This window comes from Lissotriton helveticus, chromosome 6 (genome assembly GCF_964261635.1).
Source record: "Lissotriton helveticus chromosome 6, aLisHel1.1, whole genome shotgun sequence".
In the NCBI taxonomy this organism is placed as follows: domain Eukaryota; kingdom Metazoa; phylum Chordata; class Amphibia; order Caudata; family Salamandridae; genus Lissotriton; species Lissotriton helveticus.
Window position 1 is genome coordinate 1,243,912,264 of NC_136067.1, and position 18,568 is coordinate 1,243,930,831.

Sequence of the window (18,568 nt, forward strand, 5' to 3'; positions counted from 1 at the left end):
ATCTGAGGCAGTGCCAAAAACTAACGCAATGAAAAAGCAAGCGTTAGATTGGTGCAACAAGTGGAAATAATGTTATTTCTCCTTGTTTTTCTTTTTTCATTCTGCACCGCACACTGAAAGAGCAAAACGCAATTAGTGATTGTTTTTGTACATGAATGTGTCCCTTAATGCAATCAATCAATCAAATAATATAACCTAAAGCAGCACACATAAAAGTAGCAAATCACCATAATTGATTGTTTATGGGCAGAAAGCAACACCTTCCTGCTCCTAAACAATTATCCCTGCAACTCAGGCACCCTTGCGCCATGGCGCAAGGGTGTCTGTCATGGCTCTAGACAGCTATTTTTAGCGCCACCACTAGGGAAAACTCCGTTGTGCACCGTATTCTTGTAAATATGGTGCATCCCTGTGTTTTGGAAATGGTGCAGCGCTGTAAAAGTTGCCTCAGTTCCGCGCTACGCCATTCCCTTGCAAATAGGCCCAAAGGATATTAGGAGCAAGGGAAGGGGATGCAACCAGAAACCCTAAGCAGTTTCTTAACCTTGTTCTTGGTGGTTGGAAATAATAACTGTGCACAGGATATTAAAAAGTAAATCCAGCTATTACAAATTATTCTGTCCAGAATGGAGAATAACCTGCCAAAAAGAGCAGGCAAATCCCTCTTCCAGGCGCAATAACTCTGGAGGTCAAGAGGCAAAGAGAGTGATGGTCATATTTATGTAGGGTTTGTGTCGCATTTGCACCATGCAACATTGTATCAAGCCACGCAAGGCCACTTCGCATGGAGCTGAGTGGCTTGTTATATCTGGAGTAACGCAACGCATTACAAATTGCTGTGTTATGTTATGCTGCCCCTCTAAGGCGAATTTCCATGGGCTTTGCGTGGGTGTGCCCATGCAACACCCATGGATTTTGATGCACTCTCATATTTACCATTAATGGTAGACCTGGGAATGTGGCAAAATGTTAGGCCTTCCAGGTGAGGCGTAACAAGGAGAAATGTTCTCCTTGTTATTTCCTCTTTCTATGTGTGTTGCATGGTGCAGCACACATAGAAAGAGGAATATGGCTCAGGGTATTGTTTTTGCCTCAGAGGATTGTTTTTGTGCAGGACAAGACAGGCACACTTACACCATGGTGCGTTGGCGCTAGGCAGCCGATTGTGAGCCGGAGCAGGGGAAAAGGCAAGAATGCACTGTATTGTGATAAATAGGGCACATTTCCTTTCCCTGTAGCGCAGCGCAGCGAGGTGACTTGCTGCGCTGCATTACTTTTTAATAGTTAAGCCTCTAAGTGAGGTCCTGAGGGTCCATTGCTGGCTACAGCAATGCTGGGTAGAGCATTCTGCAGTGCTCCACCTATGGAGTTGTGTGTGTCAGATAGGGCTGGGCTGTGCCGATGCTCGTAACCCCTACTCAGACCATCATGATGGTTTATCTAGTGCATTTGTAAAGTCCGGCCCAGTGTTCCTGGATCAGGAAACGCACGGTCAGTTGTGGTCAGGGGTTCCTTCTCCATCCCACTTTAATCGGCCCTTAACATTTATTAGAACATTGGAAGGTTGGAAGCTCCATGGAAAACAATGGAGTAGCTCCAAGCTTATAATGGCTGGTATAAGCCTGGAGCTCCAACATTCCAATGCTTCTTTGTGGCTGTGAACAAAGGCTTCAGGGAGCCTGAGGGGGATTTCATTCCCCTCGTGCTCCCTGAAACCTTTGTTTAGTTTGTTAGAACATTCTGCCCTCTAGTTGGCAGAATGTTCTAATAACCTTATAGCCCTTCGTAGCAGGGCTATACCGGCTATTAAAGTCCTGCTGCCTTGTTAAAGGCCCAGCGGGCCTTTAATAGCCGGTATAGCCCGCTACGGTAGGATATAAGGCTATAATATAAATAAGTGCTAAATCTTTCTTGTAGGTTGGAGAAACATGATATATTGGTACAGCTACGGGAAGAGGGTGTGTCCCGTTGCTGTCTGCTAGGGATTCAAATGCACAAATAAATGCCTAAAAAAGTGCCTCCTGGGGAGGAGAGAGGGTGTGCCGAGGAATAAAGAGTGAAAAAACAAACTAAAAACGGTTATTGTACCAATTTACCCCTCTTGTTCATGTTTCATAAACAGTTATGAAACAAGCCATAAATCGAGCGTAAGTCTGACATTTATCTCTACAAGAACCGGGGAAAAAGGCAAACATGTGGAATTCAGTGTTAAAAACAATTCTGCATGTTATGCCCCATTTTCATTTCAAAAGCTCTAAACAGGGGTTACTCACTACGCGTGGTAAATACCTCTCTGGATATATTTCATCCTAATATGATAATGAGGAGGGCGCGTTTATGGCGTTCCTGCCACTGCCACGCCGGGGAAGGATCAGTGATTGTCATTCATAAACAGGTGACACAATATATAATATTCACAATCCACCACTAGATGGCAACCTAACTACGCTTTATCAGTTTATGCATGAAATTGATGAAAGAGCTCCCATTTTTTCTGAATGTTTGTTCCAAAACCAGTTAGTAATTATGTGGGTAGGTTGGCCCGTATTCAATCTGTATCCAACCTGATTCCTAACTGAAACGAAAATTATTTTCAGACCATGTGAAATCTGTAGTATAAAGCCTTTATTGTTTATTTGTTGAAGGCCTAACAGGTACTATTACTAAAGTAGTTCTGCCCAGTGAAATGATGTCCACGCAAGCTCCTAGAAAACAAAACAGAGGAAAGTATATAGTACCACAGCAATTAAAAGGGTGACAAAATGGAAGTGGCCTATATAGCTTTTATACGTCACCGATCCAGCTCTGACACCTTTAACACCAGCTAGGCCTTCAAAGTTGTGGACTTTTTGAGCTTATGCTTATTGTAAACACCTAACAACATGTCCAGGAATATAACGTGCTGAAAAGTTCAAACGGGGGGAAGGTGTCACGCACAAAAGGCGGGTACTTGTTAGTTTTGGAGCTACCGCTGAAATTCGTGAACAGCTTGGAATTGTGGGAGGAACTGTGAAGTCACCTGGGCATGATTTGGAAGAGTTTCAAGTTTCTCTTTATTTGTTGGATTTAATTGTCCTTTTCCCACCAGGTGACCAGAACTGTGGGCAAATGGATGCGTTGTGGTGAAGGTTACAGTATCGAGTTTTGCAGGCTGCAGTGGTGCAGCCTGCCATAGTACAGCAGGTGCAGTGACCGGCCCACTGCTCTACTGTACGGCTCTCTTTTGCTACCCATGAGGACTGTGGGCATTTTCCTTGCATGCACAAATGCTCATAGACTCTCTAACAGACACTCCCTGTCTGTGATTCTCATGGGTGCCTTTTTTGTCTAGTATCCTCTTAAGATGTGAACTGGGATAAGACAGGCAGTGGAGAAGAACAGTGGGCACAAATTAGAGGAGGGCAACTGTTGGGTAGCAGCAAGCAGTCAGAGGGCACTGAGAAGCTGAACAGATTTCAATAAGAGGGAAAAAAGGCTGAAAGCGAGTAGGAAGATTGAAGGATCCTTGTAGAAAGCTCTCAGCATTGTTTCTGCTTTTTACAGCTGGCAAAGCCGACAAGGCCAAGTGGGTCCTCACCTGGCCCCTGTCATTAATCATGTACTTCACTGTGCCCAACTGCGCCAAGCCACGCTGGGAGAAGTGGTTCATGGTGACGTTCGCCACGTCCACTCTCTGGATTGCGGCATACTCGTACGTGATGGTGTGGATGGTAAGTTATAACGACGGTGAGTCGAATCAACAGATTTTGCCACAAATATCAGATTAATGAAAGAGATGCATGTTTACGGTTATGGAGCCATGGTGCTACTGCCCTCACCTCATTCATTTGCAACATTGTTCATCAGTCCTCTCAGTCCAACAATATTTCCGGCGAATCCCCTTCTCTGAGTGCGCCACACATTTCTGGCTTAGTTGAGAAAGCCTGCTAGGATAATAGCGCCATCTTGCCTGAGTGAGGAGTCCTTGATTTTCACAACATTTCGGGGCAGATTTATCAATATTTCATGCAATGCAGTATGACACCTTGATGTGGTGTGCTATGCTGCGTGAAAGGACAGGAATACTCCATGTTCAACATTATATGGGGCATTCCTGTCCTCTCCTTGCACTGGTGCATTTCTGGCTCCTAGTGTCAACTCAGTGACACTTGCATCACCACAGGAACACCACTTTTAAAGGCGTTCCTCGATAGGGGCTTGTCCTTATTAACAAGGCGGTGTTAAGCTACTTAACATGGCTTAATGCTACCTTGTAAACAAGGCACCCTTTCACGCTATACTTAGAGTGATAGGGGTGGGCAATGGGTGTTGGGGTGGGCCTTCCACTGCAACACCCATTGATTTTGACGCTGCCCCCTACTTACAAGGGTGGCATGAATAGGAGGCAGTGCTAAACTGAAGACCAGCTCAAATCTGGTCTTAGCATGTCAAAACAAGGAGAAATGCTTTATTTCCCTCGGTTTTGCTGTTCCTATGTCTGCTGCATTGTGCAGCACACATAAAAACAGCAAAACACCATGAATGATTGGTTATGTGCAGGATGGTGTCCCTTCCTGAACATAAACAATCATTAAAAACATGACAATTTGCATCTCCTATGTGTGCTGCACAGTGCAGCACACATAGAAGTTTCAAATCACCATTTGTGATTGTTTATGTGTAGGAAGGGACACCATACTGCACTTAAACTATCATTTCCTCAACACAGGCACCCTTGCACTATGGTGCAAGGGCCCTGCGTTGGCGCTAGTCAGCTAAATTTAGCAATAGCTTGGGAAAATGCTGAGATGTGGTGTATCATTGTAAATACGGCTCACCCCAGCATTTTCGCATTGGTGGAGCATTGCGTTAGCATTTTGTGCTTAATGCCACTCTCTCCCATTTCCCTGCAAATATGCCCCAAAATCTCCACCAATAGAGTGCCTCCCTCGTGCAGAGTAGCGCAAGGCAGCGACATGCGCTGCCTTGCGTCACTCCATATTCTTCAAGCACCTCAGGGCCACGTAAGGTGGCCTTGCATGTCTTGGTAAAACGGACTTTAGTATTGCGTTGCCCTTGCGTTCGTTACCTTGCATGGCGCAAGGACGGCGCAACACTTTGATAAACCTGGCCCTTCATGTTTAGGGGCACGTAGAGTAAGTCTGACTTACCAAAATGGGACAGGCTTGTTCACTTTCTCAGATCTGCCTGACCCTGCTCAAAACACCAAAAAACTAATAGATGTGTAAATATATAAGTTTAATGTGCTCAGATAAGTAGCTCTGTTCCCAAGTAAGCACAAAGTGCCTATGCTTCTGCTCATGAAGCACACGAAGATGACTGCTCAGTTTATTTGAGTTATTCTTCAGCAACGTGTTTAGTGGTGTTTTTAGTTCTTTTTAGTTATCAAGAAGTTATCTGTCTAGAATGTCATGAATATGCAAGATGTACGTGGCGCATGATGTACATAGGAAAAAACCTAATTATGCACAGCAAAGTATCCCAAGGCCCGCATATGACAATAAGATAAAATGTTTACTTGGCAGGGGCACACTTATTAAGTAAAACACATTTTAAATGAACAGTTGCTGATAAAATATATTGCTAAGGCAAAAACCAAGATTGCTGCTGGTAGCAAGCATAATATATAACCATATTATCCCAAGTAAGGCTTACTTAAGGGAATGCAGACAAACTGCTGTTCTGGAATTATGGTGTCACATACAGAACCTGAATGGCAAGAGGGAAGCTGCGGCCACGTAGAAAGAGGACTTACAGATCCGACCTTTGTGGTTTCTGTTCTGTGATTTCCTAAGGGTTCCTTTTGTTGCATTTAATATTGAATCCTGTGGATTTTCGTTAGTGAATGCTGTGAGGGAAAATTCGATTTTTGCACATTTCTGAACTAGCTTCTCACTTGATAACATGGCATCCGTGGTACACTTCCAATGCATTTTAGCTTTGTAAAATACTATTTGTTTATTCTTGATGCTATGTAATGGACTCAATAGGAGAATGCGAGCATCAATCAAAATGTCAACCCCCAAGATAATGTCTGTAACTGACGTATTTAAAGCTTTTATTTTTCAAATTTACTATATTTATGAATGGGAATTCGTAAAAAAATATCTGCATTAGTGTATTTCACCGCTAGTTCAATATCGATTTGCAACTGAACACTCATCTTGCATCTCTTGTACGCAATCTGTCTCCTACTATATTACTTCGCTCAAACAATGCTACCGCCTTGTAAATTACATCGTCAAATCTAGATTTTCACTATTCTTTAATATGCTGTATGTTGTCTTGCTGTCTTACCAAATACCTAATGTCACTCTTGCATTTTCCTTCTCCCTATCTTGATTCCACGAATTCAGTTTCAGAAAACATTTGTCATCCCTACTTTCAATGCTCTCTCATGAGCTTTATCTTCTATTCTGAGTGCAATGTGTCAACATTTGCATAAATGCCAACAGACAGTTCCCTAAGTTCTATATTTATGATTCAAAATATACAGTTATTTTTGTAGCGTACAGCACTTATGTACTGCATCAGACTTGAGTACAAAATTGAACTGTAAAATAAATAAATAATTTAATATGTATCATTATGAAATGTACATCTTTGTGGTGCGTAGACGGGGAAACGGCTTTTACAACGAAGCCGTTTCCCCGAAATCTTTAACCACGCATGCAGTACAACGCATGCGTGGTTACAACTAATGCCTTTACCACGCATGCCTTTACTACGATGTTTGTAGTAAAGGCATATGTGGTAAAAGTAAAAAAAAAAGGGGGGGGGGGCTTGGGGGGTCTCCCCCCCAAATAAAACAACTCACCTTAAGTCACGTCGGCATCAGAGTCGATTAAGAGAAATCGGTAAAAAAATGCCGTTTTCTCTTCACGACGTATGACGTCACCACGCAAATAGTCGGTGAAAGGTTTATGCGTGCTAAACGAATTCCGTTGTAACGCATGCGTGGTAAAGGTATGCGTTGCAACGGAATTCGTTGTATCATCATATATTCGCGTAGACGCAAAGTTAAGACTTACAGATCTATGCTTTCCTAGATATACTTACCTTGGTGATATAAATGGTTGTAGATATTTTGGAGTCATATTTTTGTAGCACGATGTTTCTGTTCTGTGGTTTAGAACCTTCTGAACGTGTGCATCAATCAGCGAAAGGAATTATCTTCTCAGTTTTCTATAGCACTCCAATGCTTTAACTAACAGCAGTAAAACGTCATCATGGTTCCATCTTGCAAATTACTGAACTTACGCAGCCCAGTCATTCTCTCAGTGGCAAATATCACAATCACAAATTTGGACATATGTTGTGCAAGGGTTCATCATACCTTGTCGTGATTCTTCTTATAGATGCAAACTCAGTACAATTCTACACCTTTTCACTACTTTTTACCATGCTGCATTCACCCAGAGAGTTTGAAAAGAAATAGGAGTTTCCATCAACATTGAGCATAGAAAAGTAGATCCCAACATAAAGTACATTAGCATATAAAACTATTTTATAGAAAGAAAATCATAACATAAGGGAGAGGTCAAATACAAATCATGACCTGAAAGCCCCATTCAAATGTAATATCTGAATCCGACACCACTGATGCACCATAGCAGATCCTAGTTCAATCTTAGTCCAGTGTCAGCAGACCAAGTATAGAAGATCAGTCTCTACAAAAATTACACATGAGAACAGACCTGTATGTAAACCTGTTTTCTGACATTATAGATATGTCCTTTCCTTAGTCAGAGGTGCCAGAATATATACCTAAGTTGCTCAGTTCAGTTCACAAGGTTTGTTCGATTTAGAAACACATCGTAAAAGCACAAAGTACAGATTTATTTGTTAAAAATATATACAATAGAAGAACAATTTTCATTATATAATAAAAATATAGAATAAAAAAAATCATAGAAACTTGATATGTGCTCTATAAAGGCAGCAATTAAACCATGTAAACCCGAGCACTGGCACCGGTATATTTATAGATATGAAAAATATATATCAAGCACCTTCAATATGATTGGTCCAGTGTATTTTTATTATCAGTGCTCACACAAAATTTTAAAAAAATTATATCCATGAAATAGTATTTCAAAAGGTAGATGTACCGATGTAAGTTCCTAAAAACTAACAGTGCTTGGTGGACTTCATGAAACTGTATTATCTATACCGCTTTCTGGTTACTAGTGCTCCTCATAACATTTATAACACCGGAACAAATGTCAATAGAGACCAGAGAATACAACTAACGAAAACTTTCTTTATAAGAGGTTACTCCTTTCCCAAGTATGTCTTCCAAGACCAGTTGCTAATGTGTCTTTTCTAAAACAGCCACAGAGCAATCATGGGAATTCTGTTAAAACTGAGGATCTTTGGAGAGGGGGCTATTGGAGGAAATGCATCCCTATGGCTGAAGCTTCACTTCACTGAGGCCTTTAGCACTATTGACTATAAAATCATGAACATTCAGTACAAGCAGATCTTGAGGACCTCAGAAACAAATACTGATTATTGGTCCTATCTAGATGAAAGACAATAAAATGTATGCACAAGTCCCAAAATCATACATTTTGATATGTCTGAAAGTGGTATCCATCAAAGCTAAGGATTCTCTGTTTAAAGGCTACCTATACTGTTTGCAGAATCGATTTATAGAGAGAGGGTTGGGTAATCATAAGTGCAAGATTACACAATGTCATTCTTTAAGTTGAAGGCTAACTATGGAAAATATGCGTCCTCAGTGGATGAGCACTCCGAGCTGATAAGATTTGGTTGGAAGGCACGGGTTGGCCGCTTGGCCAACAAAACTGAACTGATGCTTGTGGGCTCTGAATATACTGTCAAACACTTACATTCTAAATAGAAAGAATTAAATTTAAAAGGCTGTGATGGCTTGGCCTTAATTCAGGTAAAGGTTCTAACTTGGTAACTTTGACACATGCCGAATTACCAAGTACAAAAATATGCTGGGCAAATAACACTTCTGCTAGAACTCAGATGTGTATGTCCACCCAATATACACCTGCCAGTTAAATAATGGGGAATAATTGAACAATAACTGTGCTATGTTTGCATGTATTACTACCCTTTGCTCCCCGGTGTGCAGGGGCGATGAACACCAGGTAAAATGTAGTATTTGATAAAATAGAAGAAGCAAATTGGTAATATAATTCTGAATTTATTCTCCAGAATAAGAGCACGTCTGGTCAGATCCACAACTCACAGGAAACTGACCAACAGTAAAATATAGAACATTCATAACACCTTGGCTGGAATGTGGTATATGTCATCAATAAAGGAATGTACATCTTAAGGAAACATTTACCATCTTAATACAATATAAATAATTAAATAATCTATAAACTAACATACTACATATCTTCCCCTCTTGTTTTTTTTTTTATTTATACACAAAAAACTCCTGAAATTTCGAAGGTCTAATGACATATCTACCAAATGAAGATTTCTGGACGGATTCTCTATCTTGGTGAACAGGTATACAATCATCACAAACATTAGAAGTACAGGCTTCATTATCACTAGCATTTGAAGGAGAATTGACATTATCACAAACATTTGAAGGAAAAACTTCATCTTGAGAACAATCCCTATTTACAAGAGGATTAGAATCACAAGAATTCTGAACAGAATCTGAGATGTCGGATTGAATACAATCAAAACACCAAAAATGCCCAAGAGAAACCTTTGTAGTATCTGAAGAAATACGTTCATGTTGGTGTTGAGATGGAGCTAAGCGACTTAAATGCCATTTTTCACCATTCTCCAAAGTAACAGAATTTTCGTGAATTTTTACAACCTTTTTAGGAGAACTAAATTTGCTCTGACCTTTGGGTACCTTCCTGGCATTTTTAATACAAACAAAATCTCCAATTTTTAACTTGACAGGTTTTGCACCATGTTTACAATCATGGTATAATTTATTTTTAGTTTGTGAAGAGGACAATTTAGAGTTTATTGCATCAGTATCATAGAAAACCATATCATTCCTTTTCATCCAACCTGGATTAGTTTTTGAAAAAGGAACTCTACACCGCATTAAAGAAAAAGGACACTTGCCAGAAGAAGGATGTGGAGTAACTCTATATGCCCACAACATTTTCTTACATTCATTTTCCCAAACGAGATTTGACTTAAAACACAGCTGAATGGTGTTTTTAATGACCCTGTTAAGCCTTTCCACAACTCCGTTACAAGAAGGGTGGTATAGAGGTGTAAACTTATGGTTAATTCCTTTTGAAGTGAAAAACAATTGCATTTCTTTAGACTTAAATTGAGGCCCATTGTCAGTTAAGACAGATGAAGGAGAACCTTCTTGGATGAATACACATTCCAAGAATTCAATAATAATAATTGTGTTGGTTTTCTCGACTACTTTCAGTTCAAACCACTTAGAAAATAAATCCACAATAACAATAATAAACTTAACATTGTTATCAAACCAATTGACAGGTCCCTTGATGTCCATGGCTAACTCTTCCCAAGGAAATTTGGGAGCAATAACATTTCCCAAAGGTGGATTGAAGGTTTTCTTTGATTTGTCAGAAACTTCACAATTAATGCATGCTCTAACAAGTTTTTCTATATCATTATCCATTCCTGGCCACCAATACTGGTCTCTCACTCTGGATTTTGTCCGAGAGATGCCTGGATGACCTTCATGGGACAACTGCATAATGTGAGATCTAACAGACATGGGTGGAATTATTTTATCATTTCTAAGTAGAAATATATCGGATATGGAAAGTTCATCACGGACTTCCCAAAAACCCCTCAAAGAATCATTAAGATTCTTTTTGCAAAAATCCTTCCAACCCATTACAACTTTGGATTTAACTTCAGTAAAAAGTTTATCATCAGAATCAGCTTTGAGCCATTGGTCTTTAGAAAGACTGTCAAAAACGTTGCAAATAGACATAACATTTGCAACAGAAAAATCATTCCACGAATTACGGTCAGCCACAAAAATCGGTAGAGAAAATCTGCTCAAAAAATCCGCAATAATGTTTTTTTTACCTGGAACATAATTTATAACAAATAAGAAATCCTGCAAGTGCATGGACAATCTTGAAATCCTAGCTGTAGCTTTATACAAACCTTGTGTGGTCAATAATTTGGTAAGGGGTTTATGATCCGTTCTCACACAAAATGACATACCCCAAATGAATTTTCTAAAATGCTCTAACCCCCACACAACTGCTAGAGTTTCCCTTTCAATTACTGAGTATTTTTCCTCAGTAGGTGTAAGGGATCTTGAGGCAAAAGCAATTACCACTTCCTGATTAGATTCGGACAATTGAGTTAGAACTGCCCCTAAGCCTTTAGAACTAGCATCAGTAGTAATGAATGTAGAAGCAGTGGGATCAAAACCTTGTAAGTTGGGGGCACAGCAAATAGCCTGTTTAATAATTTCGAAAGCTTGTTGACATTCTTGCGACCAAACAAAAGGTACTTTGTTCTTCAAAAGAACACGCATAGGAAAAGTTTTCTCACTAAAATTAGAAACAAATTTGGAGTAAAATTCCGCTAAACCTAGAAATGATCTCAAATCATCTTTTGATTTAGGAGCAGGGGCGTCAGAAATGGCTCTTATGAGTTTAGTCTTAGGTCTAATTCCTTGGTCACTGATCTCATGTCCTAGATACACAACTTTGTCTTCTGAAAAAGTACATTTAGAAATTTCTGCAGTTAGACATTTTTCATCAAGGATTCTCATAACCTGTCTCAGTCTAGAATCATGTTGTGTAGTATCCTTACCTAAAACAAGAATATCATCTTGGAAGAAGATGACCCCAGCCATATCACCGAATAATTGTGACATGAGGCGCTGAAAAACTGCAGCCGCAGAGGCCAAACCAAATGGCATGCGGCGAAAACGAAAACAGCCAAAAGGAGTACAAAATGCAGTAAGATCACGGCTGGAATGATGTAAAGTGATTTGGTGGTACGCTGAAGATAAATCCAGCGTAGAGAAAAATTTAGCACCACGAGTTAAAGACAACATTTCATCGATCCTGGGTAACGGAAACTGATCCACAATTATGTTATTATTTAAATTTCTCAAATCAACACATAAGCGGATTTTTCCATTAGTCCGTCTAGCGACCACCAATGGAGAAATCCACTCAGACGATTCAATAGGTTCTATGATACCACTCTCTTGTAATTTTAACAAATCATTTTTAACCTCATCTCTGACAATTAGTGGTATGTTTCGCACCTTATGAATTATAGGTACAGCATTACTCTTCAGTCTTATACGGTGAGAAAAACCTTTGAATTTTCCAATCTTACCTGAAAAAACGTTCGGAAACTCTTTGAGAATCCAATTCTTGGTATCTTCACTTACCCCAGTAACTAGGACTTGTTCAACACTGTTAGGATCAAGAACAATGTGTAAGGATCTTTGATCTCTCCAGCCTAAAACAGGAGGACCATCAACAGCGATGTACAATTTACAAAATGCAGTACGATGTTTGAATTCAAAAACCAAAGAACGAAAACCTAACATTTCTATAGTGTTACCAGTAAAGCTTTCAGTAAGAATGTCACTGGGCTCTAAGTGAGGACCTAATTCATTAACCAAATCCTTTTCCCAAATCTTTTTGTTGACAATAGTATAGGGAGATCCTGAGTCAGCAGCAACTTGAACAGGAATACCCCCAAATTTCACAATGCATAAGGGTTTGCTTCTATCATCCTCCCCAACAACTAAAACAATATTACATTGTGCATTTGCAGAAGAATTGGGAGATGACAAGCTTATGTCAGAGTCATAATCAGAAGAAGTATCTGTAATACATGCTACTTTAGTATGCTGATAGGATTTTTTTGTTGCACACTTTAGCATAATGACCAACGGTACCACAATTGGAGCACTTTGCAGATCTAGCAGGGCAATTTTCAGAACTTGCGTTATGGTTTTTGTCACCACAACGGTAACATGCAAATGAAAATGAACTACTCTGAAAAGATTTGTTCTTATTAAAAGTTTTCTTGCTAGATGAAGAAGAATTCTTATTGGTTTGGAATTTTTTGCTTGTATTCTTTTTTGTATAAAAGTTTTTTTTCTTGTTATCAGATATATTACTCACAGTAGGTGTGGAGGCAGAATCCGATTGTTTAGACAAAGCTTTGGAACTTCTATCTGATAATTCAGCCTTTTTTAGTAAGGTAATGACATCTTTGAGGCTAGATTCTCCTTCAATCCAAAGCCTGTCTTGTATACTCTTGTTTTTTGTACAAACCACAACCTGATCTCTGATCAATTCATCGTGTAAAACACCAAATTTGCACTGTGCAGCCAAAATTTTTAGTTGAGAGACATATTCTTCAACAGTCTCGTTCTGCAGTTGTTTGCGTTTAAAAAACGCACGTCTTGTCACACCGATGCAAACTGTAGGTGAATAATGTTCTGTTAAATCAGATAAAGCAGTTTTAAATTTGTCATAATCTCCAGACCTATCAGGTTTTTGCATTTGTTCATAAACCCTGAGACCCTCAGGACCAAGACTGTGCAGTAGCATACGCAATTTTCTGTCAGATGATAAAATACCAACATTATCCTCCAAAGTGGCGATGTAATTCAAAAAATAATTTTTCCATTCATCCCACTTTATTATAGGATCACCAGGAGAAATTAAAAATTCTTTAGGTGTGCTGATACTAATGTTGATACAAGAAGATGATGTAGAAGCAGTATTGCTGGAAGTAGAATCTTCAGTCATGTTTAATTAAAAACGAAATCAAAGAAAAAAAATTCAATAGTTTTGAATTAATATGCAGAGCAAAGTACACTGGAAACGTTTATGTTGAATATAAAGTAAATGTGTCTTACTTCAGCATGAAAGCGCTTTGAAACGATAAAATTATCTTTAGCCGAGTGTACCTTGAAGTATTACTGAAGTCAGACGTGCTCTGTGAAGAATTCCAATATGGCGGCACGTACACGTCACGTCAGGTTACGTTGGTTGACCTGAGACGCGATGACTCGTACTAACAACACTGGAGCGTTGCCGAGTGTAGATGTTGCTAAGAGGCGCGGTGAAGCTCGAGAGCTGGAGCGAGCATCTGCGCATGGAGCAACGGAATGCGTTTAAAGGTAAACGCTTTGTGCGCGAAGGGGTAGAAACGCACAAAATTGAAAATAACTCGTAACTCAGTTTTTTGTTTTGAAGGTGTTCAGGAAGCGCCGCTTCAATTGGAAGGCAGAGTTGAGGAGACGTAGGTTCGTTTTCAAGGAAAATCGGCTTGTATGAAAAATTTTCAATAATAAAAAAATTTGTGTTGAAGGAAACTTCTCAGCATCCCAATCGTCGCCAATATAATGTAGTATTTGATAAAATAGAAGAAGCAAATTGGTAATATAATTCTGAATTTATTCTCCAGAATAAGAGCACGTCTGGTCAGATCCACAACTCACAGGAAACTGACCAACAGTAAAATATAGAACATTCATAACACCTTGGCTGGAATGTGGTATATGTCATCAATAAAGGAATGTACATCTTAAGGAAACATTTACCATCTTAATACAATATAAATAATTAAATAATCTATAAACTAACATACTACATATTGACAAGTGATTTATGCCTGTTCGAACAATTGCCACAACTGGTAAAATAGATGCAAATTTTCTTTCTGTCTGTTTAATCAACTATCACATGGATCTAAATGTCCTTGTAAGTGAGTCACATGCGTTGGGGCAATACCACGCAGCTGAGAGTACTTTGTGGGGGAGTAACCAAACTGCATTAGTGGCAGCCATGTGTAATGGACTGCCATAAACCTTGAGATTGGAGAGATCAAGAGCTACATTTTTAAGCAATTGAAAGTTCTCCTGATTGAGTAATTTTATTTTGGCTCTGTAGAACTGATCTCTACGGCTTGGGTGACTCATTTCTTCGGCACACTTTACAAATAGGCATAACTATGTACAATAGGGTACCAGGAATATGTATCTGAATTGTACAATTCTAACAAGTAGTCACATTCCACTATTCTGTTCCAACACTTCTGTCTTGGGAATGTATTTTAAATTCTGCAAAATAGGTCTCGGCCATCCAGGCACACACCATGGTTAATAATTATAAACATTTTGAGAAAAACCTAGCAAATCAGGCAAAGCAGAACGTTCGATCCTGCAAGCATTGAACATAAAAGTTTATAATTCTGTACTCTTCTCTACTGCGTTGTCTACCGTATTGCTTTTTTTAAAAATGTTGATATTTTACAAGTACCATGTTGTTCCTTGATACATGTCTTTCTGTTTACTAGGTTACAATAATTGGCTTCACCTTAGGTATTCCAGATGTTATCATGGGCATTACTTTTCTGGCTGCTGGAACAAGTGTACCTGACTGCATGGCAAGCCTCATAGTGGCAAGGCAAGGTAATCATATGCTCGTTGGTGTGGAGTCTGATTGCATGGACATCTGGATTTCATGTTGTGTCACAAGCCGCTGTGCAATAAGTATACTCTGACAATGCCCAGAACCTAAATCTTTCAGAAGTTACATGCACCTCCATGGTTGGTTGAAAATGGTCAAAATCATCAATTGAACTGAAATCATATTACATGCGATAAAATATAGTGAAATAGATTTTATGGAATAAAGTACAATGCTTATAGCGTGGGCAACATTGGAAATAAAAAAAGGAGATGTAAAAGAATCATGGAAAGCATATATAGTCATGCAAAATTCAAAAATGTAAAATTTAAATGTAGAATTTCTGCCACAATATTTGCAAATTGGACATAGGCACATGTTAAACTTCGTCATAAACCCTAACTATTACTCCCTCCTTAGCCCTATCTTAAACCTGTACCCATTACACCACATTGTTTCTGCCATTTATGGGAGACACCTCCATACATGTGTAACTAGCTCCTATGGTGCCCTACTCCATAACGTCTTCTTACACCCTTCATTACTGTAACCCGAATCCTAACTCTAACCCTACCCTTTAAGCTGATCTTACTATTATCCCATTCCTTATACACACCTCACTATTTTATTGAGAATTTTTTTTTTATCTATACAGTACAGATATACAATGCACACATAGTGAAGGCAATACTGGTGACATCGTGCGCCGATGGGGTTACAATCAGTACATTGTTGACATATTCGTAGGACGTACATGTATCGCTAGGTAATCACAGTCATGGCGTCAGTTGTCATAGCTGGTGTTGTGAATTGCCCTCGTAGAAGGAAACAAAAGTGGGAAAGAGAGAAAGGAAGATCGGACAGGATGGTTCGAGTAGTATTTAGCTGCCCAAGCTACACCGGCCGCGGCTCTATATGGATTGGGAGCGGGGGTGTCGAGTCTCCCGGTGGGCTGCCTACGGCAGCTTGTGTGAGCTCATGTAATTGTCCGGGGAGAGCCACATCTCGCCTTTTGTGTTGGCGTTGGATGAGTGTTTGGAAGTTATGTTGTCCGGCCCCCTTAGGAAGGTGATCCAGTTAAACCAGCTTTTGAAGGATGCCTTCCTTGTGTCTTTCCAGTTCGTTAAGATTGTTTTAACAGCCGCCGTGAGCAGGAGGTCTATCAAGTCGCTGTCGATTTTGGACTGGATTTCGGGGGCCATGAAGGCGGTGGCTATCCCTGGGAAGTCTAGTTGTAGTGAGAGCCCCAATATGCTGTTTAGTAAGTCTCTTATTTTACCCCAGAAGGACTTGACTTTGGGGCAGTAGAAGATAAGATGCGCTAGATCACCTTTTTGTTTGAGGCAGTTCCAGCATAAGTCGTTCTCGCGAATTCCGATAGCCGCTAGGCGGGATGGGAACCAGTATGCTTTGTGTAGGAGCCACTATTTAGTTTGTGCTAGAGTTGGGGTGACTTTATTTTTGGTCGTAGACGACCAGAGGCGGGGTTTTTCTTTCTCGGTGAGGTGTCTAGAATTTAGGGATTCCCAGTATTCTAATGTTTTGGTATTAAGTCTCGTTGCAGCTGGGCTTAGGAGTTTGTATAGGTGTGACGTTCGGTGTCCGACTTTGTTTAGAATCGCTGTGTATTGCAGTATCGGTGGCGCCCCCTTGCTAAGCCCTGCTCTCGTGATTGCCGCTTTTATTTGTAGGAAATTGTAGAATTCAATGTCTGGTAGGTTGTGCTCGTGCTTTAGGGTGTCGAATGTGAGAGGGGCATTGGGTCTTCTAGCTGGATGGGAAGGGAGATGCCTCGCTCATACCAGTGGTTAATGTTAAGTGGTCGTTATATTTTACTTTAGAGTTGAACCAAATCGATTCCCAATTTGTGTTCTTGAATCTACTCTTCATTCTTTTGTCGACTTTGAGGAGTGCGTTCTTGGTGTTTTTGAGTATGGTGTTGTTGGCCTCGGGGTGCATGTTTGCTGTGAGTAGGGTTATGGGGTCAAGGCCTTTTAGGATTGCCTTCTCTAGTGACAGCCATACCGGCGTGTATACTTGCCCTGGGGCGAGCCAGTTTATTCCTTGTCTTGCCAGGCATGCCGTTTGGAATGTCTTGAAGTTGGTGAGGTTGAGGCCCCCTAGTTATTTGTTTAGTCTTAGTTTCTGTAGACTTATCCTGGGCTTCTTGTCTCTCCAGAGGAATTTGTTTATGAGCTTGTCCAGTTTTCTGTGGTAGTCCTCTGTGGTTATAAGCGGGAGCATACCAAGCAGGTAGTTAACCATGGGTGGTAGAATCATTTTGACTGTTTCCACCCTACCCCACCGGCTGATGAATTTTGGTGACCATGAGTCTAGTTTTTCTTTCAGCTTGTTTAGTATTATTTTTTCGTTGTGGTCTAGTGTTGATTTAAGGTCCCTTCCGAAGTAGAGACCAAGATATTTCAGGCATTTTTTCTGCCAAGTCAACCCTGAGGTCCCTAGGACTGCCCTAGTTGTGTGCACATTTAGTGGTTTGCATTCGGATTTGTCCCTGTTCAGTTTGTAGCCCGCCACTTGGGCATATTCCTCAATGGCATTACTTTAACCCTAACCACAATACATTCCATTAGACCTTCCCTAACACCATCCTTTTCTCCAACCCTAACCCAACCCCTGATCTCATAACCAAAATCTGATTCCTTACCCCACCCCAGTCCTAACATGTTGTTACAGTCACTCCATACCTAACCTGTATTCCTCACCTTGCATCATTGCCCTGTGAGTGATGGCATCTCTACGCATCCACCTGAAAATAAGTGGGCTTCAGTGCCTTACCTGGAGGGCCACTCCTTTCGTTTTCAATTTCTCTGTATATAGGTGCCCTTTCATTTCATAACATCTTTGTTTATGTGAATATTTTTCAGCATTTTGATTACAACATACTAGAAGACAACAACGCTTGTGAAGCCTTTCTAAAACGTTTCTCTCAAGAATTATTTAAGTGCAAATCTATTATCCTTGGTAATGTCAAATGGGGTAGTCAATACTAAAAACCTTACCTACAAAGGTAAACTGTGAGGTATCATGTAACAAAATACATGTCTGCAGAATTTAACACTGTGCAATTACAATCCACCCTTAAAAACTTGTTGGCTTTACTATATGCATTTCACATTAAATAAATTAGGCGTATT

General features: G+C 40.0%; 1 protein-coding gene across 1 annotated transcript in view; it reads left to right on the plus strand.

The window, feature by feature from the left end:
• The window catches only part of SLC24A3 (solute carrier family 24 member 3), a 1,490,020-nt gene that overhangs the window by 1,339,988 nt on the left and 131,464 nt on the right, over positions 1–18,568 (plus strand). Inside the window, exons 13-14 of the mRNA XM_078648964.1 lie at positions 3,544–3,710; positions 15,301–15,415. Of these exons, the coding sequence (XP_078505090.1) occupies positions 3,544–3,710; positions 15,301–15,415 (282 nt within the window). The remainder of the gene's footprint in view (positions 1–3,543; positions 3,711–15,300; positions 15,416–18,568) is intronic.